The sequence below is a fragment of the Rana temporaria genome, chromosome 3 (genome assembly GCF_905171775.1).
Source record: "Rana temporaria chromosome 3, aRanTem1.1, whole genome shotgun sequence".
Lineage (NCBI taxonomy): Eukaryota > Metazoa > Chordata > Amphibia > Anura > Ranidae > Rana > Rana temporaria.
This window is the reverse complement of record NC_053491.1, coordinates 7,462,725-7,487,215: the sequence shown is the minus strand read 5'-3', so window position 1 is coordinate 7,487,215 and position 24,491 is coordinate 7,462,725. Positions and strand designations below refer to the sequence as shown.

Sequence of the window (24,491 nt, the reverse complement as noted above, 5' to 3'; positions counted from 1 at the left end):
GGGGCTCTACAAAAGGGGGGGCTGATGTGTAAACATACGTGAAATTGCTGCTCAGATCTAAAAGTGTACAAATCACTAAAAAATGGAAATAATAAAAAGGTGATGAGCGCATAAAACGCACCCAATGTGCAGCGAGCCGTGTGTGTACCAATTGTTGTGCCAAAATGTGGAGCTAAACAAATACCGGCTCCAAACAACTATACAGACCCCTGTATATAGAATACAGAGACCCCCCTGTATATAGAATAGAGACCCCTGTATATAGAATACAGAGACCCCCTATATATAGAATACAGAGACCCCCCCTGTATATAGAATACAGAGACCCCCCTGTATATAGAATACAGAGACCCCCCTGTATATAGAATAGAGACCCCTGTATATTGAATACAGAGACCCCCCTGTATATAGAATAGAGACCCCTGTATATAGAATAGAGAGACCCCCCTGTATATAGAATAGAGAGACCCCCCTGTATATAGAATAGAGACCCCTGTATATAGAATAGAGAGACCCCTTGTATATAGAATACAGAGACCCCCCCCTGTATATAGAATACAGAGACCCCCCCCCTGTATATAGAATACAGAGACCCCCCCCCTGTATATAGAATACAGAGACCCCCCCCCTGTATATAGAATAAAGAGACCCCCCTGTATATAGAATAGAGACCCCTATACACAGAATAGAATACAGAGACCCCTATATATAGAATATAGAGACCCCCCTGTATATAGAATAGAATACAGAGACCCCTATATATAGAATATAATATAATACAGAGACCCCTATATATAGAATATAATACAGAGACCTCTATATATAGAGTATATTATACAGAGACCTCTATATATTGAATACAGAGACCCCTTTATATAGAATGGAATACAGAGACCCCCTATATATAGAATATAATACAGAGACATTATATATATATATATATATATATATATATATATATATATATATATATATATATATATATATATATATATATATATATATATATATAAATATAATATGAGTATATTATACAGAGACCTATATATTTAGAATACAGAGACCCCCTATACACAGACTAGAATACTGAGACCCTGTATATAGAGACCCCTGTATATAGAGACCCCCTATACACAGACTAGAATACTGAGACCCCTGTATATAGAGACCCCTATACACAGAATAGAATACAGAGCCCCCTATACACAGAATAGAATACAGAGCCCCCTATATATAGAATACAGAGACCCCTATACACAAAAGAATATAGAGACCCCCATATATATAGAACGCAGAGACCCTTATAGAATAGAACACAGAGCCCCCTATATACAGAATAGAAAACAGAGACCCCAATATAAAGAATAGAGACCCCTATATACAAATTAGAATATAGAGACCCCTATATATAGAATGGAATACAGAGACCCCCTTTATACAGAATAGAATATAGAGACCCCTATATATAGAATACAGAGACCCCTAAACACAGAATAGAATACAGAGACCCCTATATACAGAATATAATACAGAGACCCCCTCATCTCCCTGTATATAGAATGCAGAGACCCCTATACACAGAATAGAATGCAGAGACCCATATATATGGAATACAGAGACCCCTATATAGAATAGAATGCAGAGACCCCTATATAGAATAGAATGCAGAGACCCCTATATAGAATAGAATGCAGAGACTCCTCATCTCCCTGTATATAGAATATAGAGACCCCTATACACAGAATAGAATATAGAGACCCCTATACACAGAATAGAATACAGAGCCCCCTCATCTCCCTGTATATAGAATACAGATCCCCCTATATATATATATAGAATAGAACGCAGAGACCCCTCATCTCCCTGTATATAGAATACAGATCCCCATATATATATATATATATATATATATATTAGAATACAGAGCCCCCTCATCTCCCTGTATATAGAATACAGATCCCCATATATATATATATATATATATATTAGAATACAGAGCCCCCTCATCTCCCTGTATATAGAATATAGAGACCCCCTATATACAGAATAGAATACAGAGACCCCTATATATAGAATAGAATACAGAGCCCCCTCATCTCCCTGCATATAGAATAGAGACCCCTATATACAGAATAGAATACAGAGCCCCCTCATCTCCCTGTATATAGAATATAGAGACCCCCTATACACAGAATAGAATACAGAGCCCCCTCATCTCCCTGTATATAGAATATAGAGGACAGACCTGTGCTGTGTCTCTCAGTGAGGGGAGATCTCTGTGGAGTCCGGACATGTCTGTCTATAGAGGGGAAGAAGGAAGAGGATTCCAGTCACAGCTGACTCTTCCCGCCACTACAGTTGTATAAGCCGAAGGAGGAGGGCGGATGTGACGTCATGGTCCCGAGTTGGCTGTGTTGACAGAACACCGGGCAGAGCTGTGCCTGAGGTGCTGTGGAGATAATACAGTGCGGGGTGTCATTATCACCCCAATATTATACAGCCCACAGCACTGAGGAGAGAATACTGTGTACAGTGAGGGGTGTGATGGTGGTCACCCCTTTATACTGTGCAGTATTACCCCCCCCCCTCAGAGCCTTAATGCAAAGTCCCCCCCCCCCCTGCACAGTGTGTGTGTGGGGGGTATGATGGTCACTCTACATCAGGCATGTCCAAAGTCCGGCCCGGGGGCCAATTGCGGCCCCCGTTCCAGTTTAATGTGGCCCCCCTGGTGATATATACTGTATTTAATGGCGCTGCCTCGAAGGGGGGGGGGGCACGAGTGCTGTCAAATTACATACAGGAGAATCTCCTGTTTACTCGGCGGCATCTGGAATAGGAAGTCTCGTCTCCTGGGCTGCCATTGGACGACTCCTCTGTCTATCATATGAGGCGGGACATTGTATTAAAGAGGCTGCTGTGTAAAGATTCTCCTGTATGTAATCTGTTGGTGCTCGTCCCGCACCCCCCTCCCCTCCGAGGTTGCAGATGGGCATCGATCAGGCTGCATTCATGGCAATTGCGAGGCTGCAGATGGGCAATGACCATTATTTTGCTTCACGGTTCTTTATTTACATTTTTTTTTCCTGAAACTTCCCTCCTAATGTGAAAGTGCGTGTTATACGCCGATAAATACGGTATATCCAAATAACATGCCCAAGCTCATCTTTTCACCACACACAGCCACAAAGGCAAGAGAATTCTTGTTGGGCAGTGTATTAGTGCTCGAATGAGCACACTTAGACCGAATTTTAATGGTTCAAAGAATGTCAGCAAAATGGTCGGCCCTCATGCATGTTCACTTCATCAAATCTGGCCCTCTTTGAAAAAAGTTTGGACACCGGTGCTCTACATTATTAGTCCCCAAATAACCTCAGAATGTGGGGGGTATGATATTCACCTCTATAATATACTGTACAGTATTACCCCCAGTACCTCAGAATGAGGGGGGTATGATAGTCACCTCTATAATATACTGTACAGTATTACCCCCAGTACCTCAGAATGAGGGGGGTATGATAGTCACCTCTATAATATACTGTACAGTATTACCCCAGTACCTCAGAATGTGGGGGGTATGATATTCACCTCTATAATATACTGTACAGTATTACCCCCAGTACCTCAGAATGAGGGGGGTATGATAGTCACCTCTATAATATACTGTACAGTATTACCCCCAGTACCTCAGAATGAGGGGGGTATGATAGTCACCTCTATAATATACTGTACAGTATTACCCCAGTACCTCAGAATGTGGGGGGTATGATAGTCACCTCTATAATATACTGTACAGTATTACCTCCAGTACCTCAGAATGTGGGGGGTATGATAGTCACCTCTATAATATACTGTACAGTATTACCCCCCAGTACCTCAGAATGTAGGGGGTATGATAGTCACCTCTATAATATACTGTACAGTATTACCCCAGTACCTCAGAATGTGGGGGGTATGATAGTCATCTCTATAATATACTGTACAGTATTACCCCAGTACCTCAGAATGTGTGGGGTATGATAGTCACCTCTATAATATACTGTACAGTATTACCCCAGTACCTCAGAATGTGGGGGGTATGATAGTCACCTCTATAATATACTGTACAGTATTACCCCAGTACCTCAGAATGTGGGGGGTATGATAGTCACCTCTATAATATACTGTACAGTATTACCCCCAGTACCTCAGAATGTAGGGGGTATGATAGTCACCTCTATAATATACTGTACAGTATTACCCCCAGTACCTCAGAATGTGGGGGGTATGATAGTCACCTCTATAATATACTGTACAGTATTACCCCCAGTACCTCAGAATGTGGGGGGTATGATAGTCACCTCTATAATATACTGTACAGTATTACCTCCAGTACCTCAGAATGTGGGGGGTATGATAGTCACCTCTATAATATACTGTACAGTATTACCCCCAGTACCTCAGAATGTGGGGGGTATGATAGTCACCTCTATAATATACTGTACAGTATTACCCCAGTACCTCAGAATGTGGGGGGTATGATAGTCACCTCTATAATATACTGTACAGTATTACCCCAGTACCTCAGAATGAGGGGGTATGATATTCACCTCTATAATATACTGTACAGTATTACCCCCAGTACCTCAGAATGTGGGGGGTATGATAGTCACCTCTATAATATACTGTACAGTATTACCCCCAGTACCTCAGAATGTCTCTACCAGCTTTGCACATCTAGAGAGGAACATTTTCCCCTCATTCTTCTTTGTAAAATATCTCACGCTCTGTCAGATTGGATGGAGAGCGTCTGTGATCAGCAATTTTCAAGTCTTGCCACAGATTCTCAATGGGATTTAGGTCTGGACTGTGACTGGGCCATTCTAACACATGAATATGCTTTGATCTAAACCAGTGGTCTCAAAGTACCGGCCCGCGGGCCATTTGCGGCCCAGTTATAAATGGCCCACAGGCAGGGTGGAAGTGGGGGGAGCAAAGAGTAAAAAAAAAAAAAAAAATGTTTTTTTTTTTTGGTGAGCTGGTGCTATCTGGTGGTGAGTTGTTGGTATTACAAGTTATTACCACCAGATGTGAGCTGGCGCCATCTGGTGGTGGCTGTTGGTATTACAAGTTAAGCATTACAAGTTAAACCGCAATTCTAATGTCATTTTTCACTGCCATCTTCTTCCCTCTAATTAGAACCCCCAAACATTATATATATTTTTTATCCTAACACCCTAGAGAATAAAATGGCGATCATTGCAATACTTTCTGTTACACCGTATTTGCACAGCGGTCTTACAAGCGCACTTTTTTGGGAAAAAATTACACTTTTTTTTAATTAAAAAATAAGACAACAGTAAAGTTATCCCCATTTTTTTTATATTATGAAAGATAATGTTACGCCGAGTAAATTGATACCCAACATGTCACGCTGCAAAATTGCGTCCGCTTGTGGAATGCCGACAAACTTTTTTACCCTTTAAAATCTTCATAGGTGACGTTTAAAAAAATCTACAGGTTGCATGTTTTAAGTTACAGAGGAGGTCTAGTGCTAGAATTATTGCTCTCGCTCCAACGATCACAGCGATACCTCACATGTGTGGTTTGAACACCGTTTACATATGCGGGCGCTGCTCGCGTATGTGTTCGCTTCTGCGCGCAAGCTCGGCGTGACGGGGCGCGTTTTCTGGCTCCTAATTTTTTTAGCTGGCTCCTAGATTCCAAGCAAATTTGTCAAACCCTGCCTTACACCAGTGCTGGTGTCAGGGCTCCATTCCCGGCTCCATTGAGCTCCCGCGCATGCGCGGTACGGCAGCGCGCCGTGTGCGTGGAAGCGCGCACGTGCAGGTATGCGGCAACCCTGGGGCCAATCAGAGGCCGGACACTCCTATTTAAACCAGCAGCCTTCCCTGAACAGGTTGCTGGTTTGTCTTCAGCTCCTATGTGTTTACCTGTTGCCGTACCTGCCTGTTTTGACCCGGAATTCCTGACGACTCTCCTCTCACCTGGAACCTCTGACCCTTTGGCTAATGTTACCTGGATTGCTGTTGTCTCCTGCCCCTTGACCTTGGCTTGCTCTCATGGACTCCCTCTGAACTCTCCTGCCCTTGACCCTCGGTCTGTGACTCGGATTTGCCTTCATCTCCTGTGGACCCTACCAGACTTACCTACCAGTTCCTGCCTGACCAACGCTTGTCTCCAGTCTTCTGCACCTGCCCTGCTTCTGTCAGCTGCACCAAGTCTGCCTGCCAGCTCCCGGCACCGGTGCCTCCTTGTGCCGTCCCTCCTCTGTCCCAACTCCAGGGAGTGGTCTGCACAGGGTCGCAAAGGTGAGCCGCCCTCAGCATCTCGGTCTCGGTGAGTACAGGCTCTGACAGTACAAACCAGCCAGATGTCTGAGACCGACAGGGCGCGCTCACCCTTTGAGACGCTGTGCCAACAGGTCTCCGCCTTAACAGAGGCAGTCCAAAAGCTTCAGGAAGGCTACCTCCAGATTGATGGCCGCCTCCAACAACTGGCCGGTTCCCCAGGTCCATCCGCTGCAGCCCTAGCCTCTTCACCCGGACCTTCTGCTGCCCAAGCTCCTGCAAGCCCTGCCATGATGGGGAGTAATCCCGAACCCCGGGTCTCCATGCCCGAGCGATTCTCAGGCGACCGCCGGAAATACCGGGCTTTCAAGAATGCCTGTTCCCTTTACCTGGCCTTGCAACCTAGAACTTTTGCGACCGAAGCTGTTAAGGTTGGATTCGTAATCTCTCTCCTTTCTGAGGAGCCTCAAGCATGGGCACACTCCTTAATGGAACAACGCAGTCCAATACTTGACTCTATGGACACCTTCTTCACCCACATGGGGAAATTATACGACGATCCTCTACGTGCAGCCACAGCGGAGGGTACTCTGCACATCTTAAATCAAGGGAGACGGCCGGTGGAAGACTACACCGCCGAATTTAGAAAGTGGTCTGCTGACACAGGCTGGAATGAGCTGGCCCTCAGGTACCAATACCGCCAGGGCCTCTCTGAGAACCTAAAGGATGAGCTTGCAAGGTCGGCACCCCCCTGCCTCTCTGGAGGATTTAATCCAAACCGCCACTCAGCTGGATAGGCGCCTTCGAGAACGTCGTTCGGAGAGGTTCCAGTCCAACCGGCCTAACTGGGTTCCACCAAGATATGCTCCAGTACCTCCGCCTCACCCAGCTCCACCAAACACCTCATTACCCGACCCAGAGCCGATGCAGCTTGGTATAGTACAGGCCCCTCTGACTCCAGAAGAGAGACTCCGGAGGCGTCAATCTAACCTCTGTCTGTACTGCGGAGCCGCCGGACACTTTTTGCGCACTTGCCCAGTAAGGCCTTGTAAGTCGAAACCTCCATCTGCTATCAATTTCCCTGTTACCAGTTTGCCTCAGACTTATGTTATCCTCTTTCTTTCCCTACAGCTCCCGGAAGGGGCAACACGTCTGCCGGCGATAATTGATTCCGGGGCCTGCAGCTGCTTCTTGGACTCATCCTTTGCCCCAAAAGCTGCGTATCCCCTGCCGTACCAAGGATTTTCAGCTGCAAGTTCATCTGGCTGATGGCTCTCTTCCCCGTTCCGGATTGATTACCCAGGAAACCCTTCCTCTTTGTGCCATCTCAGATTCTGGGCACCGGGAGTTCCTCTGTTTGGACTTGATCCCGTCCCCCATGTTCCCTATCATTCTGGGTCTCCCTTGGCTACAAGTTCATCTGCCCTGCATTGATTGGCTCAAGAAAGAAGTCAGCTTCCCTTCCACCTACTGTTCCCAGCACTGTCTCGCACCCGTTCCAGTCTCCTGCTCCACGTTAGCTACTCCACCTGAAGACCTACAGCATGTTCCTCCAGCCTACCTAGACTTCAAGGATGTCTGACAAAAAACAAGCCGATTGTCTCCCACCACATCGGTCATATGACTGCCCCATTGACCTCTTGCCCGGATCTGAAATTCCCTTTGGGCGCATATTCCCCTTGTCAGAGACTGAGTTGAAGACCCTCAAGGCCTATATTGAAGAAAATTTAAGTAAGAAGTTCATCCGTCCCTCCTCCTCGCCAGCGGGGGCGGGGATCTTCTTTGTCGAGAAAAAAGATGGATCGCTTAGACCCTGCATTGATTATAGGGAGTTAAACAAAATTACCATCAAGAATCGGTACCCGCTGCCTCTAATCCCCGAGCTCTTTCAAAGGTTCCGATCAGCTCAGGTTTTTTCTAAATTGGACCTCCGGGGCGCCTACAATTTGGTCCGAATAAGGGCAGGAGATGAGTGGAAGACTGCGTTCAGGTCCAGATTCGGGCACTTCGAGTATCTGGTCATGCCCTTTGGGCTTTGTAATGCGCCCGCCACTTTCCAGCATCTAGTCAATGACATTTTTCGACAATTTTTAGATGACTTCCTCGTAGTCTACTTGGACGATATTCTCATCTTTTCAGCCACAAAAGAATTACATCGGCAACATGTCAGGCAGGTTCTCACCATCTTGAGACAACACCGGCTTTATCTCAAATCAGAAAAATGCGAGTTCGAAAAGACATCAGTGCAATTTTTAGGATTCATCATTTCTGTGAATGGGGTAGCCATGGATCCCCAGAAAATCAGTGCTATCCAGGAGTGGGCACCTCCAACAGACAAGAAGGGCGTTCAGCGCTTCATTGGCTTCGCCAATTTTTATAGACGATTCATCATCGGTTTTTCATCAATTGTTTCTCCCATCACCAAGTTGACCCGCCAGGGGCACCGCTTCCAGTGGCCACAAGAGGCTCAGGAGGCCTTTATCAAACTCAAAGCGGCCTTTACCTCGGCACCTGTACTTTGTCATCCGGATTCTACGTTACCTTTTGTTCTAGAAGTGGACGCCTCGGAATCTGCTACAGGCGCTATTCTTTCTCAGAGACAGGGACCGAAGTCGCTTCTTCACCCAGTAGCCTACGCCTCTCGGAAACTAAGTCCTCCTGAGCGCAATTACGACGTAGGCGATAGAGAACTACTGGCCATAAAATTTGCACTGGAGGAGTGGAGGTACCTGCTGGAGGGGGCAGCGCATCCCATTATCATTTTCACTGACCACAGGAACCTGGAATACTTACGGTCTGCAAAACGCCTTAGGCCCAGACAAGCCCGTTGGGCTCTTTTTTTTGCTCGCTTCAATTTCCATATTACCTATCGTCCTGGCGCAAAAAAATGGAAAAGCTGATGCCCTCTCCAGGATGTTTCCAGAGACGCCCGATACTTCCGAGCCCAGCACGATCCTGTCACCTCAAAATTTTTTGCTTCTCCCTCAAACAGATTTGTTGACTGCTCTAAAGACCGCATGCCAACGGTGCCCTGATCATGAGGTTTCCTCCTTGGAGAAAAAGGACGACCTGCTGTGGTCTCGTGGGAAGATTTTTGTTCCAACAGAGGCAAGACAGTTAATCCTCAGCACCTTCCATGATCGTAAATTGGCTGGCCATTTTGGTACCCGTAAAACTTCCGAACTGGTCTCTCGCTCCTTCTGGTGGCCTAAATGGAGGTCCGACTGCAAGGATTATGTCTCTTCCTGCATTCGCTGCCAGCGGAGTAAGGGGCCAAACACGAAGACCTGGGGGCTGCTGAAACCCCTTCCTATCCCAGAACGGCCCTGGATTGACATCTCCATGGACTTTATTGTCGATTTGCCTCCTTCAGCCGGGTTTACCACGATCCTAGTCGTGGTGGACCGTCTGTCCAAGATGGCGCATTTCTTGCCCATGGTGGGTACGCCCTCCGCGGCAGACACAGCCAAAATCTTTTTTAAAGAGATTATCAAGCTCCATGGAGTGCCCAAAAGCATAGTATCTGACAGAGGTACTCAATTCACATCCAAATTTTGGAAGGAACTTTGCAGAGCTTTGGAAGTGAAGATCTGTCTGTCCTCGGCCTATCACCCTCAAAGTAATGGCCAGACAGAGCGCACTAATCAAACGCTAGAACAGTATCTACGATGCTTTTGCTCAGTCTCCCAAGACGATTGGTCCTCCTTGTTATCTACAGCCGAGTTCGCTTACAATAATTCCATACATTCTTCCACAAACCAAACCACGTTCTGGGCTAACTTCGGTTTCCACCCTTCCTTTTTGCCGGACTCCATCCCGGAAACATCTGTGCCAGCGGTCCAGGAACGTGTGACCTGCATCCAGCAAAACTTTCAGAAGTTACAGGAAAGCATGCAGCAAGCTCAGCAGGACTATAAGAGGTTCCATGACAAGGGGAGGAAGGATTGCCCTGTCTTCAAAGTGGGTGAGAAGGTCTGGCTATCCGCCACCAACCTCAAGTTACCTATTCCCTCTCGGAAGCTGGGTCCAAGGTTCATCGGGCCATTTGAGATCAGGCGAGAAATCAACCCAGTAGCTTTTGAGTTGGCTTTACCCAGGTCCTACAAGATCCACCCTGTGTTTCACGCCTCCCTGCTTAAGCCCGTTGTGTCTGACCCCTTCAACGGTAGAGAAGAACTGCCGCCACCACCAGTGGAGATTGAGGGGGAAAAGGAATTTGAGGTGGAGGCCATCTTGAATTGTAGGAAGAGAGGAAGACAATTACAATACCTCATCAAATGGAAGGGGTATCCCCCTGAAGACAACTCCTGGGAGCCTTCCCGAAATCTCCATGCCCCTCGTCTGATTCGGGCCTTTCATGCGGAGCACCCTGAGGTGATGGACAGTTTGGGCGTCCGGAGTCCGCCCCTTGGGAGGGGGCACTGTCAGGGCTCCATTCCCGGCTCCATTGAGCTCCCGCGCATGCGCGGTACGGCAGCGCGCCGTGTGCGTGGAAGCGCGCACGTGCAGGTATGCGGCAACCCTGGGGCCAATCAGAGGCCGGACACTCCTATTTAAACCAGCAGCCTTCCCTGAACAGGTTGCTGGTTTGTCTTCAGCTCCTATGTGTTTACCTGTTGCCGTACCTGCCTGTTTTGACCCGGAATTCCTGACTACTCTCCTCTCACCTGGAACCTCTGACCCTTTGGCTAATGTTACCTGGATTGCTGTTGTCTCCTGCCCCTTGACCTTGGCTTGCTCTCATGGACTCCCTCTGAACTCTCCTGCCCTTGACCCTCGGCCTGTGACTCGGATTTGCCTTCATCTCCTGTGGACCCTACCAGACTTACCTACCAGTTCCTGCCTGACCAACGCTTGTCTCCAGTCTTCTGCACCTGCCCTGCTTCTGTCAGCTGCACCAAGTCTGCCTGCCAGCTCCCGGCACCGGTGCCTCCTTGTGCCGTCCCTCCTCTGTCCCAACTCCAGGGAGTGGTCTGCACAGGGTCGCAAAGGTGAGCCGCCCTCAGCATCTCGGTCTCGGTGAGTACAGGTTCTGACAGCTGGTGGTAATAATGCGCTCGCTGACACCAGTGCTGGGGGTTAATAATGTGTTCGCTGACACCAGTACTGTTGTTTTTGAAGTTTGAAAGTTTGCATGCGGCCCCCCATGGCATATGAAAACTTGTCTTGTGGCCCTCAGGTAATTTGAGTTTGAGACCCCTGATCTAAACCATTCCATTGTAGCTCTGGCTGTTCTTTAGTATCGTCCTGCTGGAAGGTGAACCTCCCCCCCGGTCTCAAGTCTTTTGCAGACTCTAATGCCTCATACACACGGCCGGTCTTCCCGGCAGGAAAACTGCCACGAGAGCTTTGGCCGGGAATCGCGGCCGTGTGCATGCTCCATCGCAGTTTTCACGTCAGGAAAACTGTGGGGGAGCATACACACGGCCGGGATTTCCGGCCAATGCTCTCACCACAGTTTTCCAGACGGGAAAACCTCTTGTGTGTACAGGGGGAAACTTAGCGAGCAGGTTCTCGGTTTTCCCCTCGGGATTCCCAGCGGACTTTTTACGGCCGGGAATCCCGTAAGTGTGTACGCGGCATAACAGGTTTTCTTCTAAGATTGTCCTGTATTTGGCTCCATCCATCTTCCCATCAACTCTGACCAGCTTCCCTGTCCCTGCTGAAGAAAAGCATCCCCACCACATGATTCTGCCACCACCATGTTTCACGGTGGTGATGGTGTGTTCGGGGTGATGTGCAGTGTTAGTTTCCCCCACACATTGCGTTTTCCTTTTAGGCCAAAAAGTAAAATTTTGGTGTCATGTGACCAGAGCACCTTCTTCCACATGTTTGCTGTGTCCCCTCCCCCACATATTATCTGTGTCCCCTCCCCCACATGGCTTCTCACAAACTGCAAACAGGACTTCTTATGTCTTTCTTCCTCCAATGTCTTTCTTCTTCTCACTCTTCCATAAAGGGCAGATTTGTGGAGAAACCACTAATAGTTGTCCTGTGGACAGATTCTCCCCCCTGAGCTGTAGATTTATGCAGCTCCTCCAGAGTTACCATGGTCCTCTTGGCTGCTTCTCTGATGAATGCGCTCCTTGCCCGGCCCGGTCAGTTTAGGTGGACGGCCAGGTCTTGGTAGGTTTGCGGTAGTTCCATATTCTTTCCGTTTTCGGTTGATGGATTGAACAGAAGCTCCGTGAGATTTTCAAAGCTTGGGAAAACATTTTTTTTTTATAACCTAACCCTGCTTTATTCTCACAACACATTTTATTAATTCGGAATAGGAGACACTTAACTTGTACTGCTAAGTGCTTTAACCTCTCATTAGCATCTGTGACGGGAGTCCCTTTTGGGCATAGGATGACTGAGAACTGATATCTCGGATTACATGAGATGGGACATTAATGATAAATCATGTTTTGCAGGATATCTTGGAATATTACAGTTTGGTTAATTCTGTCCACAACAGGTGAATAAGAGAGTGATTCATTCAATGTATAACATGAGATGCTAATTAAGTCCACCTGGCTGTAGTAATGAAAGCTGTGATTGCATTCTGTGTCCATTGTGCTAATTAGGTCTGCTTCTACAGACCATTTCATTGTGTATGCTGATGACACTGTTTTGTGTGAAAAGTCTATTGATGATAGATGTGGAATGTGACTGAGCACCCTCTAAAGGTCAGACGTCTGTGTATTGTGCATCAGGTGTGAATGGCTTATTGTCGGAGTCAGGACGTCTGGGGGATAATTAACTCATCTGAATGTCATTATCTAAAAGAATGTGTATGAAGCCCATTTTGTGATGTGGTGGGTTCCTGTTACTACTGTAGCATGCTTTGTAACTGTATATAAGAAAGCTAAGGTATCATTAAAAGTATTCATTCGTTTGACTCAGAGAACGTAGCTTGTCTCGTTATTTCTGAGGGAATTGGTATGGATCGTGTCTGCTAGCTTGTCGGACTGTCGGATAAGCCGTCTTGGGTTGGTGGAATGGAAGATCGTAAACGGTGGTGACCGTTACAGCATCCATCTCACTTTCAACACACAGAAATCAATACATCACCATGCACTGGCAGACTGAACGGGTTGTGGGAGCTCAGCTCACTCTCTGACTGCAAGAGGAGAAAATTGGCATCATTGTGCCACAGTCACCGTACCAAGCCGTGTGCCATCCACCGGAGCGGACTGAGGGATCTCACTGACTACCAGGCAGGAAAAGGAGACGATGGAAATGCGCACACCGACCCAACGCATGTGTACTGCTAACATTAAGGAACAATAAGCACTGTAAAAGTTAAACATATTAATACGTATATTTTTTTATACAAACAATTGTTGCACATTAAAAATACATACAAAAGACAAAAATATACAAAGTGAATCTAATAAAATAAATTTAATTTTGAAAACAGTTCATTGGTCCACAACTGGAATCATAAAAACACACAATACTATTTAAAATGTACTTTAGATACCCAAAATGTATTGGTAGCATTATTACAACTACATATTACATAACATGTTAAAAAACCCAAATAAGGACTGTATGACGGTGCAACATTTTGATCATCATCTTGAAACGTCACGATAATCAAAACTTTGCACATTTATGGTTTCTTTTGCGGGTTGCAGATGTATTGTTCTCTGAGGAAGCGGGCTTTACCCTGCAAAAAGTGTAGAGGAAAAAAGCCCCCCGATGAAGTCTCGTGATGATACGTGTAGGGCGGAGCCAGGTGACAGCAAAGTCGGAGGACCGTAAATTTGGTGGGAAGAAGTTTTATATCCCGGGAGATTGTTACACATTCAATGCAGTTTTATTACCCCGCAAAACGAGATCCCCTGATGAAGTCTCGTGACTAGTGACGATACGCGTGGGGTGGAGCCAAGTGACGCCGAAGTCGGAGGACCGTAAATGTGCCGGGAGTAAGACGTATGTCCCAAGAGATTGTTGCACAATGCGGTTTTATTACCCCGCGAAAAGGGTCAAGGAAACAAGTACCCCTGATGAAGTACACTATATCAGCTTATTTGTGGCTCTGAGTTAAACTTAGACATGCAGGGAGGCAGACAAGCCCTTAAAAGGCACAGTAACCCCTGATTATTAAAGTTGGCACACGGAGCACCTGTCAAAACTGAAGGGCAGTCTACACAATCCCTAGAATGGGGGCAGCACATTTAGACCTATATTACAGCTAAAAGCTTTATCATCTTGAATTATCATAATAATCTAAACTTTGCACTACGATCAACTCTTTTGCATGTTGCACATTTATTGTTCTCCCCCATTCTTCTGAAGAAGCAGGTTCTACCCTGCAAAAAGTGTCGAGGAAATCCAATCCCCTGATGAAGTCTCGTGACTAGGGATGATATGCGTGGGGCGGAGCTAGGTGACGGCAAAGTCAGCAGACCGGGAGTTGTATGTCCCGAGAGTTTGTTGCACATTTAATGTGTTTTTATTTCCCCAGCGAAAAGTTTTAAGGAAAATGTGGCGGGAGCGAGTCGTATGTCCCGAAAGATTGTTGCACATTCAATGGAGGTTTTATTACCCGGGTGTTGAGGAAACCAGATTCCCTGATGAAGCCTTGTAACTAGTGACGATACGCGTCAACAAGACAAATTATTGATATTACCGGCAAGGATTAAGCAGATCTAATGATATTTGTATTCTGCAATAAGAGACGTGCAGGGATCGCTAAATAGGAGGGAGTCGCACATCGTTTATACCGTATTTATCTGCATATACCACGCACTTTTTTCCCCCTTACAATAAGGGGAAAATCGTGGGTGCGCGATATATACGCCGATCCCCGCGCTCAGTTTGAATGCCTGCGCCGACATATACCGAGTGCAGTACACTCGGCTACATTCGGCCAGGCTCGGCTTCGCTCGGATTCCACAACTGGAATCATTCACGTAACAAACAACTGCAGCAGATTTATCGCGAACCTCCCAGCTTCCATCGCTGGATTTCAGTCTGACCTCCACGGACCCTCCTGTATCAGGCGAATTGGTCCCGGAACACATGGAGCCTCCCGCTGCTGTTCCCACCCACCAAGATGCTCCTGGTGGGATGCATGACGTTGATGGAGCACACAGAGTTCAGGTTTTCATCCCAGAAATTATCTACGAGGTTCCCGTCTTCATGATAAACCTCAATCTGCCGAGGCCGACTCATACTGCCCACCATGAAACAGTCCTCTTGCTTCGGGTCCCACAACGCTTGGAAACGGCTCAACCAGCGGCCGGTGAAGTTGTTGTGCCTACAATGGAGAGAGAAGAAGATCTTAAATTTTTTTTATATAATATATATATATATATATATATATATATATATATATATATATATATATATATATATATATATATATATATATATATATATATATATACACACATATACATACATACATACATACATACACACACACACACACATATACATACACACACACACATACATACATACATACACACACACACACACATTATATGTATAAAAAAAAGTGATATTTTTTTCATATTTTTGCTAAAATATGAAAGACTATGTTAAGCTACTTAAAAATAGATACCAAATATGTGACACTTTAAAATTCTGCATCATTCGTGGAATAGTGCTAAATACAGCACATACAAAAATCTCCATAGGCGACGCTTTAAAAAAAAAAAAAAACTTTACAGGTTACAGAGCACTAGAATTATTGCTCTCGCTCCAACGTTCCCATCGATGCCTCACATGTGTATCTGGAACACCGTTTACATATGTGAGCGCGACTTGCGTATGTGTTCACCACTGTGCGTGAGCTCAGAGGGGGATAGGGGCACTTTAACCACTTAACCCCCGGACCATATTGCTGGTCAAAGACCAGAGCACTTTTTTGCGATTCGGCACTGCGTCGCTTTAACGGACAATTGCGCGGTCGTGCGACGTGGCTCCCAAACAAAATTGGCGTCCTTTTTTTTCCCCACAAATAGAGCTTTCTTTTGGTGGTGTTTGATCACCTCTACGGTTTTTAGTTTTTGCGCTATAAACAAAAATAGAGCGACAATTTTGAAAAAAAATATGCAATATTTTTTACTTTTTGCTGTAATAAATATCCCCCAAAAATATATATTAAAAAATATTTTTCCTCAGTTTAGGCCGATACGTATTCTTCTACATATTTTTTGTAAAAAAAAAAAAAAAAAAAAAGCGCAATAAGCGTTGATTGGTTTGCGCAAAAGTTATAGCGTTTACAAAATAGGGGGTATTTTTATTAATATTTTTTTTTTTACTAGTAATGGCGGCGATCAGTGATTTTTTTTTTTCGGTACTGCGACATTATGGTGGACACTTTTGACACATTTTTGGGACCATTGGAATTTTTTAGCGATCAGTGCTATAAAAATGCATTGGATTACTATAAAAATGCCACTGGCAGTGAAGGGGATAACACTAGGGGGCAGGAAGGAAGGGGTTAAGTATGTCCCTGGGTGTGTTCTAACTGTAGGGGGGGTGGCCTGAGCTGTTCATACATTGTATGAACAGAAGATCAGCATTTCTCTCCCTGACAGGACCGGGAGCTGCGTGTTTACACACACAGCCTTGTACATTGGGTCGGAAACCAGAAGTGATGTCACAACGTTGCTCCGGTCCTCCTAGGCCAAGAGAGAAGAGCGGAGGCCATCTTTCCTCGGCTCATCTCTGTTACCAGCAGCTGCAATCGCCGGATCATTTCTCAGGGCTACCAATCATCCAGGTAAGCCCGAGAACTACCAGTAAGGGGTAGGAGGGGGGGCGCAAATTTGCCACTCTGACCACTTTTATCGGTTAGGCCGCGTACACGCGATCAGCCGATCCGATGAGAACGGTCCGAAGGTTAACCGATGAAGCCGACTGATGGTTTGATGTGCCTACACACCATCAGTTAAAAAAGACGATCGAGTAAAACACAACGACTTGCAGAGAAAAATGAAGTTCAATGCTTCCAAGCATGCGTCGACTTGATTCTGAGCATGCGCGGGTTTTTAACCGATGCTTTTGCATACTAACCATCGGTTTTGACCTATAGGTTAGGCGTCCATCGGTTCAATTTTAAAGCAAGTTCTTAAATTTTTGACCTAAGGATAAGTGACCCATGGGGCCCACACACGGTCGGTTTGGACCGATGAAAAAGGTCCTTCAGTCCAATTTCATCGGTTTGGACCGACCGTGTGTACGCGGCCTCAGAGATTTCCGGCCGAAAAAATAAATAAAAAAACAACTCAATACCGAGGTTATGGCACATTGCTGCAGCCGTAACCCCGGTATTGCACTCCCGACCGAGGCCCCTTCCTCCTGAACCACTGCTCTGTGTGTTCATTCACACATTGAGCGCAGCTCAGCCCCGCCCCCACTCTCTCCTCACTGGCTGTAGGGTGTTAGGGTGGAGCCACCTGGGAGGCGGTATGAAGTACCACTTTAACCAGTTCTCGACCACCCTATAGCAGTTTTACCGCTACAGGGCGGCCGCTGTGTGCTGGATCTCGTATAGATATATCTATACGGGATCCTGCACTTCCGGGTCCGGGGCGCGCATGCAGACTCCATGTCAACCGTCATCCACTGATCCTTCAGTACGCAGGCAGAACGGCGATCTGTCAGTAGGGAAGGAATAGATCCTGGGGTAGATTCAGTAACATCTGCGCTTTTTTTTTACGTAGGCGCAGGGCACCGTTTTTGCCCTGCGCCCCCCGCAAATTTTCTGCGCTACCCGCGATTCACGGAGCAGTAGCTCCGTAAATTGCGTGTGCGCTCCGGCAAAATGCCCGGCGTAATCGCGCGCAATTTAAATGATCCCGTAGGGGGCGGGAATCATTTAAATTAGGCGTGTTCCCGCGTCAAGCGCATGCTCCGTCGGGAAACTTTCCCGACGTGCATTGCGGTAAATGACGTCGCAAGGACGTCATTTGCTTCAAAGTGAATGTGAAAGGCGTCCAGCGCCATTCACGATTCACTTACGCAAACTACGTAAATTTTAATTTTGCGACGCGGGAAACGACAGGTATACATAACATTGGCTGCCCCTGGTAATAGCAGGGGCAGCCTTACGCGAAAACCGCCGTACGCAAACGACGTAAACTGCGTACGCAGGGCTCGCATAACGTTGTGAATCGGCGTTAGTATGCAATTTGCATACTATACGCTGAGCACAACGGGAACGCCACCTAGCGGCCATCACAAGAATGCAGCCTAAGATATGCGGGCATAAGAGCCTTTTCTTTATCGTTACATCACGGGACACAGAGCGGCATTCATTACTATATGGGTTATATGGAGTACCTTCAGGTGATGGACACTGGCAATCTCAAACAGGAAATGCCCCTCCCTATATAAACCCCTCCCATAGGAGGAGTACCTCAGTTTTTACGCCAGTGTCTTAGGTGTTGGTCATGGTTTAGCTTGCCTCCGCATCCTTGGGATTAGGTGAGCTAACCGGTTCTGTCCAAAGGCCTCAGCGCTAAAGTGGTCAGTAACCGGACCCCAAACCCTTGGGGTATAGCCCATAATGCTTTTCTTTTTAGAGAGCTGGACCCTGGGCCCAGAACTTAGAAACCTTTGGGTGCCTAATGTTTCTGTTGCCAGAGTGCTATATGGGCCCAGGACAGTGGATCCTTCATAGGAACCCAGGGCCTGAAGGTCTAGACATCCCCACCGAGATGGGGGAAGATTGGGCCTCTTGCTTGGCAAAGTCCTGCGGCATGGAGCAGGTAAGTGAGGGGAAAACTTGCGGAACTTGGTTCTTAGCAGGTTTTTTCTGGGGGGTCACAGGGGACATGCCTAAAGTTATGCGCTGCATCTGGCAAACTAGTCACATATCTTAATGATAGGATGGCTCTATGTGTATTATTCCCCATAAGAAGTGACCTCCCTTGTAGTGTTGGAAAAGCATTGAGTGAGGTCCGATCCTCCACCCTGCCTTACGGCATCTAAATTTGACGGCCTGGAAGCTGAATCCCTGATTCTCAGGGGTAGAGGTCTGTCTCAGAGAGTAATCTCTACCCTAATCAGAGCCAGTAAACCGGTCTCTAGGGTGATTTATCACAGGGTCTGGAAGGCCTATGTAGGCTGGTGTGAGTCCAAGCTGTGGCTTCCTCGCAAGTTCACCATTGATAGAGTTTTAAGTTTTCTCCAGCTAGGAGTGGATAAAGGATTGGCATTAAGCACAATCAAAGGACAGATTTCTGCTTTGTCAGTGTGGTTTCAGCGGCCGCTGGCCACCCACTCGCTGGTTAAGACCTTCCTTCAAGGGGTCTTACGTATTAAACCTCCAGTTAAATCCCCGCTTTGTCCGTGGGATTTAAATCTTGTTCTGTCAAGTTTACAGAAACAACCGTTTGAGCCGTTGGCTGAAATTCCTTTGGTTTTACTGACAAGGAAGTTAGTATTTTTGGTCGCCATAGTTTCCGCAAGAAGAGTATTTTCTTATTTTTCATAAGGACAGGGTCGTTCTCCGCCCTCATCCTTCCTTCCTACCAAAGGTTATATCCAGTTTTCATCTAAACCAGGATTTGGTATTACCATCCTTCTTCCCTAAACCTACTTCCAGAAAGGAAGGTTTGCTGCATACCTTGGATATCGTCAGGGCCATGAAGGCCTATCTTAAAGCTACAAAGAAGATCCGGAAAACAGATGTGCTGTTCATTTTACCGGATGGGCCCAAGAAGGGGCAGGCAGCTGCAAAGTCCACCATTTCTAGGTGGATTAAGCAATTAATCACTCAGGCCTACGGCTTGAAAGGGTTGCCTCCTCCGTTATCATTAAAGGCTCATTCTACAAGGGCCATGGGCGCCTCCTGGGCAGCACACCACCAGATCTCTATGGCTCAAGTTTGCAAGGCGGCAACCTGGTCTTCTGTCCACACGTTTACAAAATTCTACCAGTTGGACGTAAGAAGGAATTCTGATACAGCCTTTGGGCAGGCAGTGCTGCAGGCTGCAGTTTGAGACCCTCGGATTCCGGGGGCTCCTCTTTTTTGAGTTAAATTTAAAATTTAAGATTAATTTTCTCAACTAAGTTGGATTTATTATGATTTGAGTATTTCTCTAAATTAAATCCTTTTGTCTTGGAGATGTTCTCCCTCCCCTCATTGTAAGCATTGCTTTGGGACATCCCATATAGTAATGAATGCCGCTCTGTGTCCCGTGATGTAACGATAAAGAAAAAGAGATTTTTAATACAGCTTACCTGTAAAATCTTTTTCTTGGAGTACATCACGGGACACAGAGCTCCCACCCCTCTTTTGAGGACCATTTTGGGAGGCATACTGCTTGCTACAAAACTGAGGTACTCCTCCTATGGGAGGGGGTTATATAGGGAGGGGCATTTCCTGTTTGAGATTGCCAGTGTCCATCACCTGAAGGTACTCCATATAACCCATATAGTAATGAATGCCGCTCTGTGTCCCGTGATGTACTCCAAGAAAAAGATTTTACAGGTAAGCTGTATTAAAAATCTCTTTATGCCACGCATATGTTAGGCTGCAGTCGGCGTAACGAGGTTCCTGAATCAGGAGCATTCGTTACGCCGGCGCAAGTAAGCAATTGCGCTGCGTAACTATGGTTACGCAGGCACAATTGCTCTTTGAATCCGGGCCCTTGTGTTCCTGCAAAGCAGAGACACAGGTCCATGCCTCCCGCTAGTGAAAGCTCCTCCTACGCTACACACAATCACTAGCTAGGCAGGCGTTTAACCCTTTGATCGCTTATGATGTGAACGCCTTTCTCAGCCGACTTTCTGCCGCAATATCGCAGTCCTGCTGCAAGTCACTGATTGCCGCCATTACTAGTAAAAAAATGTATAAATATATCCCGTAGTTTGTAGCTGCGATAACTTTTGTGCAAACTAGGGCTGCAACCAACGATTAATTTTCATAATCGATAAGTTGGCCGATTATTGTTTCGATTAATCGGATAATAGCCTTGGGAAAAAAAAAAAAAAAAATTCATTTTATAAGCATTTTTGTGCCAATTTGTTGTTGGGCAGATTACAAAACACAAATTGCCGCAAAACCGCATTACATGCTTTTCTGCAGCTTCTCCATTGAAGCCCATGTAATAAGGAGACCTTGTCCATTTAGGATAAAGCCCACACCCGAACACCTTATATTGTCTTTCACCGCACCCCCCCTCACTGCTCCGGAAACACTGACCTTGGAAACAGTGGGGTAGATTCAGGTAGATTTGCGCAAATTACCTGCTCTACCCTTGATTCATGGAGCAGTAGCTCCGTAAATTGCGTGGGCGCTCTGGCAAAATGCCCGGCGTAAGCGCGCGCAATTTAAATGATCCCGTAGGGGGCGTGGATCATTTAAATTAGGAGCGTTCCCGCGCCGAGCGTAGTGCACATGCTCCGTCGGGAAACTTTCCCGACGTGCATTGCGGTAAATGACGTGAATTTTGCGTACAGCGCCATTCACGATTCACTTACGCAAACAACGTAAATTTCAAATTTCGCAACGCGGGAACGACGGGTATACGTAGCATTGGCTGCCCCTGCTAATAGCAGGGGCAGCCTTACGCAAAAACCGACGTACGCAAACGACGTAAACTGCGTACGCAGGGCTCGCGTAGGGTTGTGAATCGGCGTTAGTATGCAATTTGCATACTATACGCTGACCACAACGGGAAAGCCACCTAGCGGCCTGCGTAAGAATGCAGCCTAAGATATGACGGCATAAGGAGCCTTATGCCAGTCATTTCTTAGGCTGCAGTCGGCATATCGAGGTTCCTGAATCAGGAGCATTCGATACGCCGGGGCAAGTAAGCAATTGCGCTGCGTAACTATGGTTACGCAGACGCAATTGCTCTTTGAATCTACCCCACTGCCATCATTGCAGCCTCGCCAGTGTCAGATCCCTGCCGTCTCCCGAGGGAAGAGGAGGAACGAGTGCCGCTGAATTACAGAGCCGCGTTCTTCTGTGTACCGGGCGCTCCGTCACTCACAGCCACGCCTCCTGGCCCTGCTCATATGATAGACAGTTGCCCAATGCGGGGCCAGGAGGCGTGGCTGTGAGTGACGGAGCGCCCGGTACACGGTAGATCGCGGCTCTGGAATTCAAGCGGCACTCGTTCCTCCTCTTCCCTCGGAGACGGCAGGGATCGGCGTATAACGCGCACCCGTGATTTCCCCCCTATTTTCATGGGAAAAAAGTGCGCCTTATACGCGGATAAATACGGTATATTGAACCAAAAAAAAAAAAAAAAATAGCACCGTTTTTGCGTTAAAAAGTCCTCGCCCTTTCCAAATACACAGCAGCTGAAAAAAAAATCATGGATGTGAACGTCTCCCATAGGAAAACGTGTAAATGAACTGTAGTGTGTTTCTGCAAAAAGCACCAAAAACACAGAGGTGTGACCCCCGGCCTGAGATGTTTAGTAACATAATGGGAGTTAAAAAAACAAAAATAAGTACAAAAAGAGCAAATAATCGCAACTGTAAGGGGTTCATTTTTTTTTACTGTGGGACAGTGAAAGTAATACTTACAGTAGCAATTTGCTTTTTTGCACTATAAAAGGGCTAATTTTAGTTTTTTTTAACCCCATTATGTTACTGGCCGATTAATCGATTATGAAATTGATTACAATTTTCATAAATCGATTAGTTGTCGATCGATTAGTTGTCGATCGATTAGTTGTTTCGGCCCTAGTGCAAACCAATTAATATACGCTTATCAGGATACATGTTGGCCTAAAATTGATGAAGAAATAAGTTTTACCTTTTTTTATTGGATGTGTTATAGAAGTAAAAGAAATGTCTTATTTTTTTTCCAAATTGTCGGTCTTTTTTGTCTATAGAACCAACAAATAAAAAATAAAAAACCACACAGAGGTGATCAAAAAACCACCACAAGAAAGACAATTTATTTTTGGAAAACAATTACCTACATTCTATTTGTGTACAGTGTCACACGACCGCGCAATTGTCCGTTAATGGAGCTAAAAGTGGTTAAAGGGGTTGTAAAGGTACAATTTTTTTTTTCCTAAATAGCTTCCTTTGCAGTCTTCCTTCACTTACCTCATCCTTCCATTTTGCTTTTAAATGTCCTTATTTCTTCTGAGAAATCCTCACTTCCTGTTCTTCTGTCTGTAACTCCACACAGTAATGCAAGGCTTTCTCCCTGGTGTGAAGTGTCGTGCTCACCCCCTCCCTTGGACTACGGGAGAGTCAGGATGCCCACTTACACACAGCTCCTTTCTCTATCTGCAACGTAGAGAGCGTCCTGACTCTCCTGTAGTCCAAGGGAGGGGGCGAGCACGACACTCCACACCAGGGAGAAAGCCTTGCATTACTGTGTGGAGTTACAGACAGAAGAACAGGAAGTGAGGATTTCTCAGAAGAAATAAGGACATTTAAAAGCAAACTGGAAGGATGAGGTAAGTGAAGGAGGACTGCACTAAGGTAAAGGAAGCTATTTAGGAAAAAAAAAATTGTACCTTTACAACCCCTTTAAGCAGCCTATAGCTTTTGCACATATCGGCCAATTGACAGTCTACAACAGAACATTTGAATAACTGCATCTCCTATAAGGTGCATTTACAAGGCTGATCAATGGATCCTGTATATGCTGGAAGAGATTACCTGATTGAAGTGAGAAGTGGAGCGGTGGAGGTCGGGCTGCTGCTATCGAACACTCTGCAAAAGAAAATCAATGTCAATGCGAAAAAATGTAATTAACCTCTTGCTGCCCACCCTATATAGACGAAAGATGGCTACAGTGCGGGCCTCCCGTGCATGCGAGGCCTGGGCGCCACCTGCTGGGCGCAAGCAGCTCGCTGTGTGATCAGAGAGCTCACGAGACTTGGCCCCTTACCATGTGATCAGCTGTCAGCCAACAGAGACGGTAATCTGTCCTCCCCCCCCCCCCCCCCCCCATCACGCGCGAGGAGAAAAAAAAAAGAAAAATGCCGATTACCTTCTGGAGTAAACGGGACATTGGTCCTGCACACTCCCGACACACTGCTGCAAAGCAGTGCTCACCAGTGCAGCCCCGTCAGGGTCCCACACCAGTCAAGCCCCATCAGGGCCACACACCAGTCAAGCCCCATCAGGGCCACACACACACCAGTCAAGTCCCATCAGGGCCCCACACACACACACACCAGTCAAGCCCCATTAGGGCCCCCCCCCCCACACACACACACACACACCAGTCAAGCCCCATCAGGGCCCCACACACACACCCACGTCAAGCCC

The 24,491-nt window shown here is 46.5% G+C and overlaps 2 protein-coding genes across 2 annotated transcripts in view; both read right to left on the bottom strand.

The window, feature by feature from the left end:
* Positions 1 to 2,295, bottom strand: part of LOC120931071 (WD repeat-containing protein 76-like) — a 100,444-nt gene extending 98,149 nt beyond the window's left edge. Inside the window, exon 1 of the mRNA XM_040342195.1 lies at positions 2,246 to 2,295. The gene's annotated coding sequence lies outside the window, so the exon portion shown is untranslated. The remainder of the gene's footprint in view (positions 1 to 2,245) is intronic.
* Positions 2,296 to 15,092: 12,797 nt separating this feature from the next.
* The window catches only part of WDR76 (WD repeat domain 76), a 51,921-nt gene continuing 42,522 nt past the window's right edge, over positions 15,093 to 24,491 (bottom strand). The window contains exons 15-16 of the mRNA XM_040341480.1: positions 23,877 to 23,930; positions 15,093 to 15,540 (exon numbers count right to left, since the gene is read on the bottom strand). Coding sequence (XP_040197414.1) covers positions 15,279 to 15,540; positions 23,877 to 23,930 — 316 coding nt within the window. The 3' untranslated portion in view covers positions 15,093 to 15,278. The remainder of the gene's footprint in view (positions 15,541 to 23,876; positions 23,931 to 24,491) is intronic.